This window comes from Trachypithecus francoisi, unplaced genomic scaffold (assembly GCF_009764315.1).
Source record: "Trachypithecus francoisi isolate TF-2019V2 unplaced genomic scaffold, Tfra_2.0 Lachesis_group6, whole genome shotgun sequence".
Lineage (NCBI taxonomy): Eukaryota > Metazoa > Chordata > Mammalia > Primates > Cercopithecidae > Trachypithecus > Trachypithecus francoisi.
This window is the reverse complement of record NW_022681471.1, coordinates 43,066,348-43,081,676: the sequence shown is the minus strand read 5'-3', so window position 1 is coordinate 43,081,676 and position 15,329 is coordinate 43,066,348. Positions and strand designations below refer to the sequence as shown.

The 15,329-nt window shown below is 42.6% G+C and overlaps 1 protein-coding gene across 1 annotated transcript in view; it reads right to left on the bottom strand.

Moving 5' to 3' along the window:
- GUCY2F (guanylate cyclase 2F, retinal) overlaps positions 1–15,329 on the bottom strand; it is a 97,002-nt gene that overhangs the window by 14,445 nt on the left and 67,228 nt on the right. Inside the window, 5 exon segments of the mRNA XM_033201145.1 lie at positions 2,932–3,124; positions 3,921–4,068; positions 4,071–4,083; positions 6,311–6,459; positions 9,574–9,720. Coding sequence (XP_033057036.1) covers positions 2,932–3,124; positions 3,921–4,068; positions 4,071–4,083; positions 6,311–6,459; positions 9,574–9,720 — 650 coding nt within the window.

The window sequence follows — 15,329 nt, the reverse complement described above, 5'->3', positions numbered from 1 at the left end:
TACAGGTAAAGAAAATGAAAATACAAATGAGTTTGGTCATTTGCTGCTGGTTCAATTTTTATTTCCTTTGCACTGTGTCATTTTTAATAAACAGAGCTGAAAAAAATAAATTTCATTTTTGGATTTATATAGCCTTGCTCTGTTCTGGGAACAGCCCATTAACTCCCTACTGCAACCATTAAGTACCAAAATATCTAATAGCCTATTGCTAAGACCCCCAACAATTGTCTGAACAGAATCAGCTGGATTGATTAAACCGGTAGCTGTGTTACAGCCCACGCTGAATCATCTTTGATTTTAGTTTCAACTGAATTAGCTTTCAGTGATTTGTTTTTCTCTTCAGGCTGCTTGAGTTCAACAAGTTAAGACAGGTACTCTGATTCCATGGATTTTTCCTGCATCGTGGTTTCCATGTGTGCTTCTTGATTAGCTTGTAGCTCCTGCTGATTGACAGGTATGATGTTTATTTCTGAGCCCTATTTAGGTGGCTTGGCCTAGCCCTGAGGCTCCCTACCTGACCTGAAAAGGCCCTGTCTAATCTGAGATAAACACACTTTCTTGTGTGTGATTTGAGAGCTAGAACATTTCAGACTACTGTGAAGAATCCAATGAATGGAGCTACTCATTCTCCAGCTCTACTTTGGTCCTGGGATAGAGAAGCTGTCTAAAGTTTAGGATGCCTGGGGCATCTTTCTTCTTCAATAGACAAGTATCCATGATGCAGACAACGTAGAAATGTCCCTGCACAGCTTTGAGATTTTTAGTCATTTTTTGCCTAGAGACAAGACAACATATGTAACAAAGGTAAGGAAGCATGGCACCAAAATTAGTCAATGTAGTCATTTTGCAAACTCTAATAGAGTGACAATTCACAGGCTGGAGGAGTGAGAGAAGGTGGGAACAGGGGCTTGCCACCCCCCAATTAATCACCTCCCCAGACCTCAGCATGGTACTGGTACCACAACAGAGATATAGACCAACGGAACAGAACAGAGTCCTCAGAAATAATACCACACATCTACAGCCATCTGATCTTTGACAAACCTGAGAGAAACAAGAATGGGGAAAGGATTCCCTATTTAATAAATGGTGCTGGGAAAATTGGCTAGCCATAAGTAGAAAGCTGAAACTGGATCCTTTCCTTACCCCTTATACGAAGATTAATTCAAGATGGATTAGAGACTTAAATGTTAGACCTAATACCATAAAACCCTAGAAGAAAATCTAGGTAGTACCATTCAGGACATAGGCATGGGCAAGGACTTCATGTCTAAAACACCAAAAGCAACGGCCACAAAAGCCAAAATTGACAAATGGGATCTAATTAAACTAAAGAGCTTTTGCACAGCAAAAAAGTACCATCAGAGTGAACAGGCAACCTACAGAATGGGAGAAATTTTTGCAACCTACTCATCTGACAAAGGGCTAATATCCAGAATCTACAAAGAACTCAAACAAATATACAAGAAAAAACAAACAACCCCATCAAAAGTGGGGAAAGGATATGAACAGACATTTCTCAAAAGAAGACATCCATACAGCCAACAGACACATGAAAAAATGCTCATCATCACTCGCCATCAGAGAAATGCAAATCAAAACCACAATGATACCATCTCACACCAGTCAGAATGGCAATCATTAAGAAGTCAGGAAACAACAGGTGTTGGAGAGGATGTGGAGAAATAGGAACACTTTTACACTGTTGGTGGGATTGTAAACTAGTTCAACCATTATGGAAAACAGTATGGCGATTCCTCAAGGATCTAGAACTAGATGTACCATATGACCCAGCCACCCCACTACTGGGTATATACCCAAAGGATTATAAATTACTCTACTACAAAGACACATGCACACGTATGTTTATTGCGGCACTATTCACAATAGCAAAGACTTGGAATCAACCCAAAGGTCCTCTGTGACAGACTGGATTAAGAAAATGTGGCACATATACACCATGGAATATATGCAGCCATCAAAAAGGATGAATTTGCGTCCTTTGTAGGGACATGGATGCAGCTGGAAACCATCATTCTTAGCAAACTATCACAAGAAGAGAAACCAAACACCGCATGTTCTCACTCATAGGTGGGAACTGAACAATGAGATCACTTGGACTCGGGAAGGGAACATCACACACTGGGGCCTATCATGGGGAGGGGGGAGGAGGGAGGGATTGCATTGGGGAGTTATACCTGATATAAATGATGAATTGATGGGTGCTGACGAGTTGATGGGTGCAGCACACCAACATGGCATAAGTATACATATGTAACAAACCTGCACGTTATGCACATGTACCCTAGAACTTAAAGTATAATAAAATAAAATAAAATAATAAAAAATAAAAAATTCTTTAAAATTTGTGAAAACTACAGATCAATACTTTCATCTAATTCCCATCCTACTGATTGTACAGATGATTAAAAAACAAAGTAAATATGAAAAAAAAAAAAAAACAGTACCTGAAGGAGGAGACCAAATTTTTATAGCATGTATTAGATCTACACAAACCTTACCAAGAACTCTGTAGCAGCCACCAACTATGGGGAAAACCAATACTTCCTCTTTATCCCCTTCAGTGCCTAGTACAGTACTGCCTACACTATGAGTACTCAGCCACTGATGTGCAATAACTCTCTTGGTCCCAACATCTTCTTAGTCCCAATTCTAGAAAAAAAGTTCAAAAGAAATCTGACTGGCAATCTTTTGCTGGGTTGAAAGTTGTTATTTTGTAAACTGGGAAATTACATGCATTCTACCTGGCTTTCATTTCCAGTGACATACCAATGGAAGGGGTGTACTATTTAATTTTTTATTCCTAAATAACAATATTCCATAAATTTTATTCTTCAATTTTGGAATACACGTGGATGGGCCTCATGTAAAAATTTCACTATGGAATATTTTTCCTGCTAATTAACCTACCTTGTAGACATCATGACTGCCAATTATTGCATCAAAGAGTGTGTATAGGTCATTCAGAAGATCCACCACCTCAATGGGCTCACTCATGGCTGAAATGGTTGTGAAGCCCACAATGTCGCTGAAGTACAAGGTGACCAAGTCAAAGCCCTCAGGTTCAACTGTGCAGCCCTTTTTGAGAGATTCAGCAACTGATCTGAAAAGCAGACACAGCTATTCCTAAGATGACACTGGTCTCCCTTCATGCCACATCCACCTGCTAAAAATACACCAAATAAACCTCTAAAAATCACTGCTAATAAATGATGAGGAAGAAAGTGTTACATCGATGAAAACATTAATTCGTTCATTTATTCTACAAATAAGTTTTAAGTGCTTACAATGGGTCAGGAACTATGCCAGGTGCTGGAATACAGCACTGGACGAACCTGGTCTGTGCCTTCATGTGGAGGTTTTTCAGCTCTCTAAACACCTAACTCAGACACCTGGGGAATGCTCCCAGGTGACTGCCCTTTCATGAGGCTAGTTTCCTTAATTATCTCCTAGAAGATCACGTTACAACATAATAAGTAAGGTGCCCTGGAAAACTTGGAAATTGTAGCAACAGATAAGGTTTCAGCTAAGAGAGGAAAGACCTGGAAAAACGACCTTGCTACTTTCCTCTAGGAGCTCAAAGAACTGCTTTCTTTTAATCAGTCAACCTCCTAGGAAAGTCACGAAGTGACATACAGAAAAATCAAGGCACAAAAACTTAAATGACCAGCATGATCTACAGGTAGTGGAAAATTAGGATGCGTGCTCTGCTCCCTTCGTTTCCAATTTTACTTTGATTTGAAGGTGTGACTCAAGCCCACTAGGAGGAGAGAGGGTGCAGGACAAGGGGAGGGAGCAGTTAGTTGATGGGTAGTTTTTTCTTTCTTTCTTTCTTTCTTTTTTTTTTTAACAGAACACACTGTGATAAGGATTCACACTCCTCAGGTGTTCTCACATACGGTGGTAGCATCTGTGTTAGAAGCTTTTCCGTTTTCTGTTTTTCAATTTCCAGCTCTTCAGTCCGCTCCCGAATCAAATCTTCCAAGTTGCTAGAATATTGCTCCAACATCCGAAGCATAGAATCAATGATATTGGTCTTCTTCCCTTATTAAAAGTTTTAAACTGGAAGTAAAATAGAAAAGGGAACCAGAAAATGCTTATTCCTCAAACTCAGAGATGATGGAGCAGGTCCCCTTATCACAAATCCATTCCACTAAAATGCCAGGGCAGGAAAGGTGAACCCAGATATAAATAGGAAAAGTCACCACCCATCCTCACTATCACCCTGACCCATTTACAGGGCACTTCCAGTGCACCTCTGCCCCCTCCCCATCCCCGCACACCAGTAGTTCTTCCCCTACACTTCTGGTTCTTTCAAGCCTGAGCAAAAGTGCTCTGAGCAGGTTCCTTCAGTTCTGAGATGCTATTACATGCATAGTAGCCACTTCTAAGACAACAGGATTTGGTCTTGAGCCCAGGCCAGTTGTGTGTAAGGTAAGGGGAAAGAGGGCCGAAAGTGCCATTTTACTCTTCTGGATCATCAGTCTATAAATCATTCTTATCCTCAAACGCCACTGTGTTGCCAGTTTTTGAATAGTGAGAGGTTCCTTGACCTCTTACAGAGGGCTCAAGATCCACACGATAAAATCAACCCCTATGTTTCACCATGGAGGTCCAAGAATAATCCAAGAAGAATCCTGTCCTTCGGTCAGTCAGAGTGATGTAAAATTCAACTGATTTTGCCCCCATTCTATGCCCTGATGCTTAGAGATGTCTGCATGTCACGAATTTTCAATATGCCTTTTTGGGACCTTGTCTATCTACAGTAACAGGGAGCTAGGCATAGTATTAAAATCATGAGGGGTAGCCCCTCTATACTGCTATAGTCAACATGCCACATGACTGTGTTCACAACAACAAAAAATCGGAGGTGGTTTTGCTAAGCAGACATCTAGGGCTCTGTCCCAGTGGACCTTTTATATATAGCCAGGCCACACATGCTCCACCTAGCACCCAATGCCCCAAGGCCAACACTAGGAGTTTCCCTTCTGAGCCTGGTTCACATCCGCAGGTTCATCAACGTCCTGGGGATAACCTTGTAGCCAGTTTAGATCCTATTGCCTGACCCAGGGAACCTCCCTCTCCTCCTCCTCCCACTTAAGTGTTATTAACTGCAGGAAGTTAGGAGGCTAGCCTTGTCATCAGACAGCCTAAACTTCCACTGAAGCATTTTAGTGAGGGCAGCTATAGCAATGTCTTGTTTGAAAGTCTCATGATGTACACTCCCCCTATCTATCACTGGCTTCTCTGCTGCCTTCTGAAATAACATCTCTAGCATCAACACAGGGGCAAATGCTCTTTCTCCTGCCTCATGGTAAGGTTTCAGAAATTTGACCTTCATGGTCCTTCGCCTTTTCCATACTATTGAACACCTGTTTGAGTGTCCTCAAGAAACTTAGCCGGGCTAATGGAGGCATTGTTAGCTGGGGACACGGATGACTTCATAAGCAGGGCCCCTCAGGCTTTCAATCCAACTCTTTCTTTCTTTCCGCCTCAGATACCTGCCACTCATAAAGCATCTCAGTGCTGTACTCCAGCCAGGCACAAAAGCCTCTCTGCCAGAGCTGACACAGCACTCATGGTGAGCACCCTCAGTTTTGGTGTCCTGTAATTTCAACAAAGCCTAAACTGCATGCTCCAACATTGGAATTGCACCTTAGTTTCCACAGCAGGGCTCACTCTGTCCTTTCCTTCACTCCCCTTTCAATCTCCACCTCTAGGGAAAGAATCACCCTCTTTAGAAATTCAGTATCTTAAGGAGGAAGGTTATCACTTTTCATGTACCCCATTGCCTGGGAACTTAAGGAATTTCCTGCTTTTGTACGCCACATTTGCACTTTCTCTTTCTTCCATCTTGAACACCAGAGTTGAATACCAGAGTTGAATACCAGAGTTCTCTGGTATCCCCAAAGTAAACATGGCTCTGTGAGGAGCCCCATGTATTCCATGATACCCATCATCTAATAGTTTCAATGCCATTGCCTTACAAATGCCTAATGGTTCAATTCCATCTCTGAAAGGTTGATTAGGTCAGATTGCGGATGGTCTGGAACAGAGGTTCAGACACAGAAGAACACTAGAACCAATCTTTGGGCTCTTAGAGGATGTGCTGATGACACTCCAGCACCAAGAGCCTCAAAGTAGCCACTCCCAGGCTGTTTCTCCGAGAGAAGTGCCCTTACCCCTTGCAAGAGGTTCCTTCCACAATATGACAAGGACCAAGGAGTTAGCCTTGTGTAGGTTGACTTCAGGAAGGCTCCTGGGCAATGATAAGATTCAGAGTCCTTACCTGGTTAAATATTTCATCAAACGTTGGTCGTTGTTCTGCAGCCTCAGCCCAGCACTGCTTCATCAGCTGGAGACATTCTGGAGGGGCATGCTCAGGAGGAACTACTGGTCTGTACACAGGAGGAGGCTTCTTAAGTCTGTTTATGATTTCTGTCCAGACGCAAGAAGAGAAAAGTTTACAAATCATGGAGAAAAGGACCAAGATCTGGCAAAGATAACTGACTTTTAGCCAAGAAGCGGGGTAGGTTAGGAGTTAACACAGAAGGGCCATCTCCTTTGCTCTCTCCTTAGGTGACCTGAATATAGATTATATTTGAGCAAAAGCTGCATCAGGCAATGGGGAAGGAGTGAGAAATTAATCAGTTGGACTCTTGGTATCATTTAGGCGCAATTTTATTCTGCTTCTGCTAGGTTTTAGATACTGCCTATCTGATGTCAACTCTAATGCTCTAACTTCAGTGACCTGGCTCCCCTCACCCATCCCCAATCATCTAAGCCTTCCAATCCCCACAATAGACCCACTTAACTCTCCTTACAAGCCCAGGCCCAGTCCAGGTCCAGGTCTCTACCTTGTGTCTAGGCAAAGGGAATTAAGAACTGCAGTAAACAGTTCAAGGCCTCATCAAGATCCTCCTGGTTGATGTTCCATGAACTCCACTTCCAGTAGAATATTTCCTATATACCAGTAAGGTGCTGAATACTTTGCATGCATTATTTCACTGGATTCTCACATACAAACAGGTGAGGTAGGCACTCTTATTTTAATTTTATAGCTAGGGAAACTGAGACATGAAGAGAGTAAGTAACTTACCCAAGGTCACATGGCTAGAAAGTGACAGAGTTTAAATTTGAACCCAGGCAATCTCAATCTTGTGTTACACTGTCCTGCTTCCAAATGTCTCAGACTTTAACTGGGAATTCTTAGACTCCCTATTCAGACCCAACAGCCATTAGTGACAAAAGGTCTGGAGCAGTCACACTGACCTTTTTACAAAAAGAAAACTCCCTGGCAGCAGGAAAAAAAATCGTTATCTCTCAATATCCCCAGCAACCCACACTGGGCCTCAAACTGATCTCTCTGCTTCCAACGTACCCTTCTCCAAACCTTCCTAAAACCCAGATCTGGTCATGCCACTTTCTTGCTCAAAAGCCTTTTATGACTTCCCATCACCCACAGAGTAAAATCCAGGCTCTTGTCCTGACTATCTCTTCAGGCTCATTTCTCATCTTTAGTCCCCTCCCCACCACCTCCAATTCTAACTTTCTAACTGCCACATCAGGAACCAAGCTTTACTTGCCCCACCAGTGTGACCTTCCCATTCCTGAATTGGCTATAACACTCCAACAGTGCCGCTTTATCCCTGATACGAGCCCCTTGCCTCCATGAAAGAATTCCATTTGTTGCCTCTGACTTCTCAGTTCCTTGTGACATCACACATTCTGTTCCTCTAACCCAGGTCAGGCTGTACCAGTAATGGTTTCTCCATTACAGCATTGTGCTCTCAGTACAACAGATTCCATGAGAATGTACTCCCTGAAACTTGACTGCCTCATCCATTCTCTGGCAGATGGAGTCTTTGTCCCTTTCTCAGAACACCATCAAGTTGAATGGGCCACCTCTCTGCTTAGGCACAGCATGATTCATGCACTTGAGGATCTCACAGTCCAATTGCAATAAACAGTGGCAAACAATATAAGTGCTCTAGCTGAAACAGGCACTTGTGAGTACAGAAAAGGCACCTGACCCACACTAAAGAAGTCAGAGAAGGTTTCCCAGAGAAGGTGACATGAGTTGGATGAGGCAAAGTTGGGAGGAGGTGGGAAAATTCCACCTCCTAGTATGTGAAAAGGCACAGAGATGGGAGAGACCATGATACTTGCAGGGCCCTGCCAGTCATGGAGAGACTATAATACTTTCAGGGCCCTGCCAGTCATGTGGTTTAGCTGGGATATAGAGGGTGACAGAAGATAAGCCTCGAGAGGTAGCTAGGGACCAGATTGTGAAAGGCCTTGTATGTCATGGGAGGAGTCTCACCTTCACTTAACAAGTGATGAGGAACTGTTGGAGGGCTTTAAGTAGAGGAATGATGTGGAACCCTGAGTGGGACACAGCCTAGCTAAGTGGTTTTCGTTTTTCTTTCTTTTTCATTTTTAAAAGATTTTATTCTGAAAAAAATTAAACTTCCAGAAAAGTTTTAAAATAGTACAATTTCCTGTACACCTTCACTCAGCTTCCCCTATTGTTAATAACTTACAGAACCATAGAACAAAGGAAATTAACATTTGTACAATAATATTACTAAGGTTCTTATTTGAATTTCATCAGTTTTCCCTTAATGTCCTTTTTCTGTTCCTCAATCCAATTCAAGATCCCATATTGCATGTAATTATTGTCTTTGTCTCTTTCGGTCTGTGATAGTTCGTCATTCTTTTCCTGTCTTTCCATTCTTTCCTGTCTTAGATACTTTGGATTAGTCCTAGCCAGTTATTTTGTAGAATGTCAGCTGGGGTTTGTCTAGGGTTTTCTCATTATTAGACTGAGGTTATGTATTTTTTTTTTGTCAAGAATAACACCAAGGTGACATTGTGCCCTTCTTAGTGTATCATGTCAATGGGTATATGACATGGGTGTGCTGTATTACTGGTAATAGCTTATTATTGGTAATCTTGATCGCTTGCTTAAGGTGGTGTCTACAGGATCCTCTACTTGTAAACTCTATTTTTTCCATTTGCAATTTGTAAGTATCTTGTGGGTTCATACTTTGAGAATATACAGCTATCCTGTTTCCCCTCAAAGTTTTGTCTACTGATTTTGTCATTATTGATGGATATTGCCTAATAGCCAAGTGTCTTGGTGAGAGGTTAGGATGGAAGCCTGGGGCATGTCACAGGGAAACAGTGGTAAGGCCTTGAAATCCAGAAGCATCATGAGGGATACTAAAATACTTAGCAGGGAGTGTCTCAAAGGAGTAGAGCGGACTGTGAAATTAAAAAAAAAAAAAAGAAAAAAAGGGTTGGGATCAGCCCTGTAGGCCCTTGGCTTATGTCACCGTCTGAAAAAAGACCAGCTTCTTGGGTGGGGGAATTTCTTCCAGATGCCTAAAGCTGTCTGGCTATAAGTCCCACCTGTACATAACTTGAGCTGCTTGCAGACTATCAGGCTGTTAGCACTAACACTCTTCTGGAAAATCATGACAGCCTGAGTTGGTCTGATGATCTTGGCCATGGTGGATCCCTGGGGCCCTTTTCTCACCTCCCGCTTACCTTGAGCAGGCAGATCCATCATGCAGAATGGGGTACCCCGGACCATCACTTCTTGCATGATGATGGCAAAGCTGTAGACGTCTCCTGCAAAAGAACCTAACCTGCCTCTTGGGGCTCTCAACAGTTCAGGGGCAGTCCACAGGAGCTCTAAAAAGAAAGCATTGTGTAATGAATGCAGGGAGGATTAACTGACAACATCTGCAATGCCCTCAAGGGCTCAGAGGGTACTGTTTTATTGACTGCCTTATATTTTTATTAGACAGACTGCCATGCTAGTGCCCCCCATCCTCCCAGTTCTGAATCTATTCTTCTAAGGAATTATGAACAGAGAAAACATACTACTCTCTCTACCCCAGAACCACGCAGGCAGACACAGCAGCAATGTGGGAAAGGACGCAGAAGCTAAAAGTATAGAAATTCTCTGGTGCTTGCTTTCTTGAGTCTGCAAGTAGCAGTTGGCAGGTTTCCAGGGAAAGGCAAGTGTGCTACCACACTGGTTGCCATGGATTTGCTATTTGCTGAGATCTATATGTGTCTGGTAATTTGATTGTGCTGGGGCTAAGAGATTCACAAGTTGCTTTCTCTAGGTCTCCTCTAAAAGGATTAGAGGAACACCAACCTTCCTGTTCCTTGCAGTGCAAAAAGGTGCAACAATTCCTTCAACTCAGTTCTGCAAATATTTATTGACGGTCTACTATGTACCACACACTGTGCTAGGTGCAGAGGTGGTGCCAGAGATGAATCAAACTTGAGGAGTTCACAGACCAGTAGGAAACACAGACATATGCACCCCTAACTGCAATAAAAGAGAGGGAATGAGGAGGGCCACTCTATAGTAAAGGGAAATGAATCCAGTAAAGGTCAAAGTCAAACACCCATCGTGTGCTCTGCTTCATTTCAGGCCCCATCAGGGACAAAAGACTATTTCTGCGTTCAGAGTTTATGGCAGTGAGAATGTCAGAAATTTTTCTGGGGAGGGGGCACTGTAAGCAATATATAAAGAAATATAATTTAACAATAGAAATACAGTACTCAAAAGCTGGAAGAAGAGTGTTTTAGATTGAATTATATAAAGTTACCATTTCTGTGAATCAAAAACAGTTAGATATCGGCAATTTCATCAGGTTCAAACTAATAAAAAAAAAAAAACTGAGCTGAGCAAATTAATCCAGAAAGACTTCCTGGAAAAGTTAAATTTTAAATGTGCTTGTTAGGAAGGTCAAGGATGCAACTTTCTGGAGCTGAGAAGGTAAGGGCTTTTCAGGGAGAAAGAACAGCATGTGCAAAAGAACAAGAGGCAGAACGGAGCAAATTGCGGCGGGGGGAGCGGGGTGGTGGTAAGCAGATTAGCTTGGCTGAAGAGAAGCGCTCTGTTAAGGAATAATGAGAAATGAGAAGTGGGGTTGATGAAGTGGGGGAGGGCGGGTGGCTGGAAGAATGGCAGCAGAAGGTGAGAGGGCCTGAGAGCCAAATGAAGGCATTTGGAGTGAATACAAAAGGCAGTAGGGGTGCTGGAGCTGGAGAGGGATTTGATGAAAGCCCTGTTGGGGAAGATTAATCTGGCAACATGCACAAGCTGGATTGAAGGAGAGAGGCTGGAATCAGGGAGACCAGCTAGGAAGTCATTGCAGTAAGAGCAGGTAGTGAGGTGAGAGGGGCCTAAATGGGGCTGGGGGTAGCAGCAGCAACACAAGGAACCAGAAACATTGGAAGGCTACAATGGAGAAAGCAGTGACAGGGCTAAGGATAGGCTCCCTGTGCCTTGAGAATGAGAGGGAGTTGGAGTAAACAACAAGGTGACATCTAGATAGTGAGGCTGGAGACAAATGTCTGCTAAGAGTGAGGGTATCAGGGGGAAAGTAATGGCTAACTTTTCATCTTGTTAAATTTTGGGTATTGGGAAGAGAGTCCAAGAAACAAAGTACTATGAAATAGGAAGAAGGGTAAAAGGTGAGATATTATTTTTGGTTTGTTAGCAAAATCCAGGAAAGAGAAATCCACCATGGAAATTCTTATTTTCAGCCAATCCTGATCAAAATGGTGAAATAAGAAATTCCAGCTTCACCACCAATCATGCACTCATCTTCTCTCTTTGCTCTTCAAGCGTCCCCAGCCTTTGTCCCCCAACCAGGCCCTTCTGAGCGTCCACCCACCATCCACTACTCACCTACACCCATGAAAGTCTCCAACACACTCACTATAGTGATTTTGCCCCTATGGCTCCCTGCCTAGGAAGATTTATATTTACAAATCAAACGGAAAACAATGAATGATACTTTAATGACTGAATGTCAAAGGAATACATTTATAGTCGTGGGATTTTAGGCACCATGGTTTTGGAGAGGAGTGCAAGGGTGAATATTTGAGAGCAAGAAAAATGGCATGTGGCTGTTTCTTTTTGACATCCTTTCTCCCTGCACATTTAAAAGCACAAGATGGAAAAAGAGGGCAAAACTCTCTGGTAAAAGCTGGGTGATTAAATACAATCATTACCAAATAGTATTTCCAAAGAGCACTTACATGTATGTTGTTAATGGCTATAATGAGGCTTTTCTGCACTATACTTACATAATTGAGAGTGGACAGTAATGAATACACTTACAACCCACCCCTATTTCCTCATCTCCACTCCAGAACCAAGTAAGAGCCACTAACTACCATTAGAGTTGAACTCTCGGGAAAACTAGAGAAATTACTTTGGCTTGTTTTTTATCTGCTGGAGCCAGTATTAACTCTGACCTTTGCTAGGGTGATAGAATTGACTTTGGAGAGCTACTGCGGTATAGTATAAAAGAACACAGAACTGGAAGTCTAGAGACCTGAGTTCAAAATCTTAGCTTGGCCACTAAGTAGCTTACCTTTCTGAACCTTGGCTTCCCTATCTATAAAATGGAAGTTGAGTCAGATGACATCCAATGGCCTTTCAATTATAAGATTCTTTTAGCCTCATCATCTAAGGTAGGGAGACAAGTTCCTTTATTTCATTTTATTTTGTTCCTTTGTTGATTCAACAAATATTCTGTCAGGAACTATGAAAGGCACTGAGAGAGGCAAACCTGTTTCCTGCCCCCACAGAGCTTATAGTTTGGGTGGGGGGAGAGAAGGCTAATTGAATGAGTAATGCTAATGGACTATGGTCTCACAACAAAGTTCAGGGCCCTGAAGGATCATAAAGAGGGCAACCTAGCCCAGCATAGGGGTCATGGAAAGCCTCTTGAGGCAGTGGTACTTAAGTTGAATGCTGAAGAAGGAGTAGAATTTAGCCAGACCTGGAAGAGTAGATGAAAGAGTGGGAAGAGAAGAGTGTCCCAGGCAGAGGACACAGCTTGTGTGGAAATTTGGTAGTAAGAGACAGCCCGGTGTAAATAAACAACTAGAAGGAGTTCAGCATGGCCAGAGCATAAAGACAGAGGGGGAGTGGTTAGCATGGGAGGTCAGCAAGTTCCAGGCCATGCAGGGCTCAGCTCGTTAGCCATGTAAAGGAATTTGAACTTTATCCTTAGAGCAATGGGAAGCCATTCAATAGATTTAGGCACAGCTGTAATATGATCAGATTTGTGGTTTGGAAAGCTCCTTCTGGCTGCAGTGTGTGAAGAATGGACTGACCATCCATACTGCCACTGCCATTTGGAGAATGGAGTAAAATGATAAGAGGGAGAGACAGAGACAGAGACAGACAGACATAGTGCCCTCAAAAGCACAAAACCGGAAAAGAGAGTCCTGCAGCTATCCTTTACCCACCTTAAGACTAGATTTTCTTAAGTTTCAAAGCTGCCAATCTGGAAATTAAACGGAACTCTGAAAAGCTAGGCATTGTTGTTTCTTTGTTTGTTTGTTTTTGAGACAGAGTCTCATTCTGTCACCCAGGCTGGAGTGCAGTGGCACAGTCTTGGCTCACTGCAACCTCCACCTCCCGGGCTCAAGCGATTCTCCTTCCTTAGCCTCCCAAGTAGCTGGGATAACAGACGCGCGCCACCATGCCTGGCTAATTTTTGTATTTTTAGTAGAGATGGGGTTTCACCAAGCTGGCCAGGCTGGTCTCAAACTCCTGACCTCATGATCTGCCCGCCTCGGCCCCCCAAGGTATTGTGTTTTATAGAGAATTGATTTTGACAGAATGCTAAGTACTTGCCATGTCTACAGGATAGGGGTCAGACTTCAGAAAATCTGAATTTGAAGTCCTAGAACTGCTGCTAAGTCACTGCAGGTTTGGAGGAAATCATGAGTTTCAATTGTCTCATCTGTAAAAGGAGGAATTGGACTAGACGACTCCCTAAATTTAATAACCCACAAGTCTTATAAAGAGCAAAGATGATACCACCAATGACTGGATTCTCTGTCTATGCACGTGTGTCTCCCTCTCTGTGTGTCTTTCATTCTTCTTTTCTTTTACGTAGTAAAGTCAGCAGTTTAAAAACTTATGCCAAAGATAATTTTAAGAATATGGATATATGATGTAGTTTTGCATCTCTCTCTCTCTCTCTCTCTCTCTCTCTCTCTCTGTCTGTCTTTTTTGGGCTGTTTGCTTTTCTGTCTTTTTGTGTCACTATCTCTCTTCTTTATGCTTGCAATATTGGTTGAAACATTTAATGCCCACATTTCCTATATGTATTTCATCATGTTTGTTCTCTTTCTTTTTTCCTCTTTCTCTCTCTCATCTATCTGCTCATTCCTCCCCGGTTCTCACCCACCCACCCCCCATCTCAGATTTCTCCTATTTCTTTGATCTGTTATGACTCCTACAGGCATTGTTTAGTGCTACCATTGGTGCACTAGACAGAAGACAAAAACACAAAATGGACATTGTTAGTGTGAAAATTGATGATATGAACTGGAGTTATCTTATTACATCCAATTAAATTGGAGTCCAGAGACCACAGGAGAAAAAGAAAAGCACTTGGGGTACAAGTGCCTGCCCAGGGATAATCTTGCAAGCCAGATGTCGAAATGACCTTCTATAATCTTAACATCAGTTTTACCTAGTAGCTGATGAAACAAACTGCCATGACTCTAAGACTAGTTTTACCTACAGCCATCACTTACCAATCGGAGCTTTCCTGCTCCCCAAACTTTGGTAGTGCCAATGAGTTTTCTTTAAAAAACATATATAACATTTCTCTTTCCAACAGAACCCCCAACTTTTCTGTGTTCTTTGGACATACCAAGGACCACCCTGGTCTATGTGCATGCCACAAATTGAAATACTGTTTTCCCAAATAAAATGTTTCATTTAAAGATTTGTCTCTATATTTTTATTTGACTTTGAGACAGGCATGGCTACTTATTTGCTAGAAGGCCACAGTTCTGCCTGAAGCCTTCCCACATAACCCACAGAGCATTTATTTGCTGAGAGATCACTCCTCAATTCTTCCTCTCTGACAGAGACAGTGCTGGTATGCTCTAGCGACATCCCATTCTAAAATGTACTTTGTGGGGGTCCAGCTTCCAAATTACCCTCCATTCAACTTGACAAGTATTTATTGAGTACCTACTGTGTGCCTAGTGCTCAGCAAGTTTTTCCAGGGACTGCTGGGGTCTCCAAACAATACAGCCTAATCCTGCCACAGCAGGAACCGAACATTATTACACTGGCTTTGTTCAGAAAGCTAGGCTGGGCCGAAGTTACAGCGGGCCTACTTCATTCAAGTCCCTTGGCTTGGAAATGAGTCTGGATTTTCAACAAAAGTGGAGAGTTGAAATCAGCCTGAGGCTTTAATTCAGTGCATATTTTCATTTGAACTTTGGAGTTACCTCGT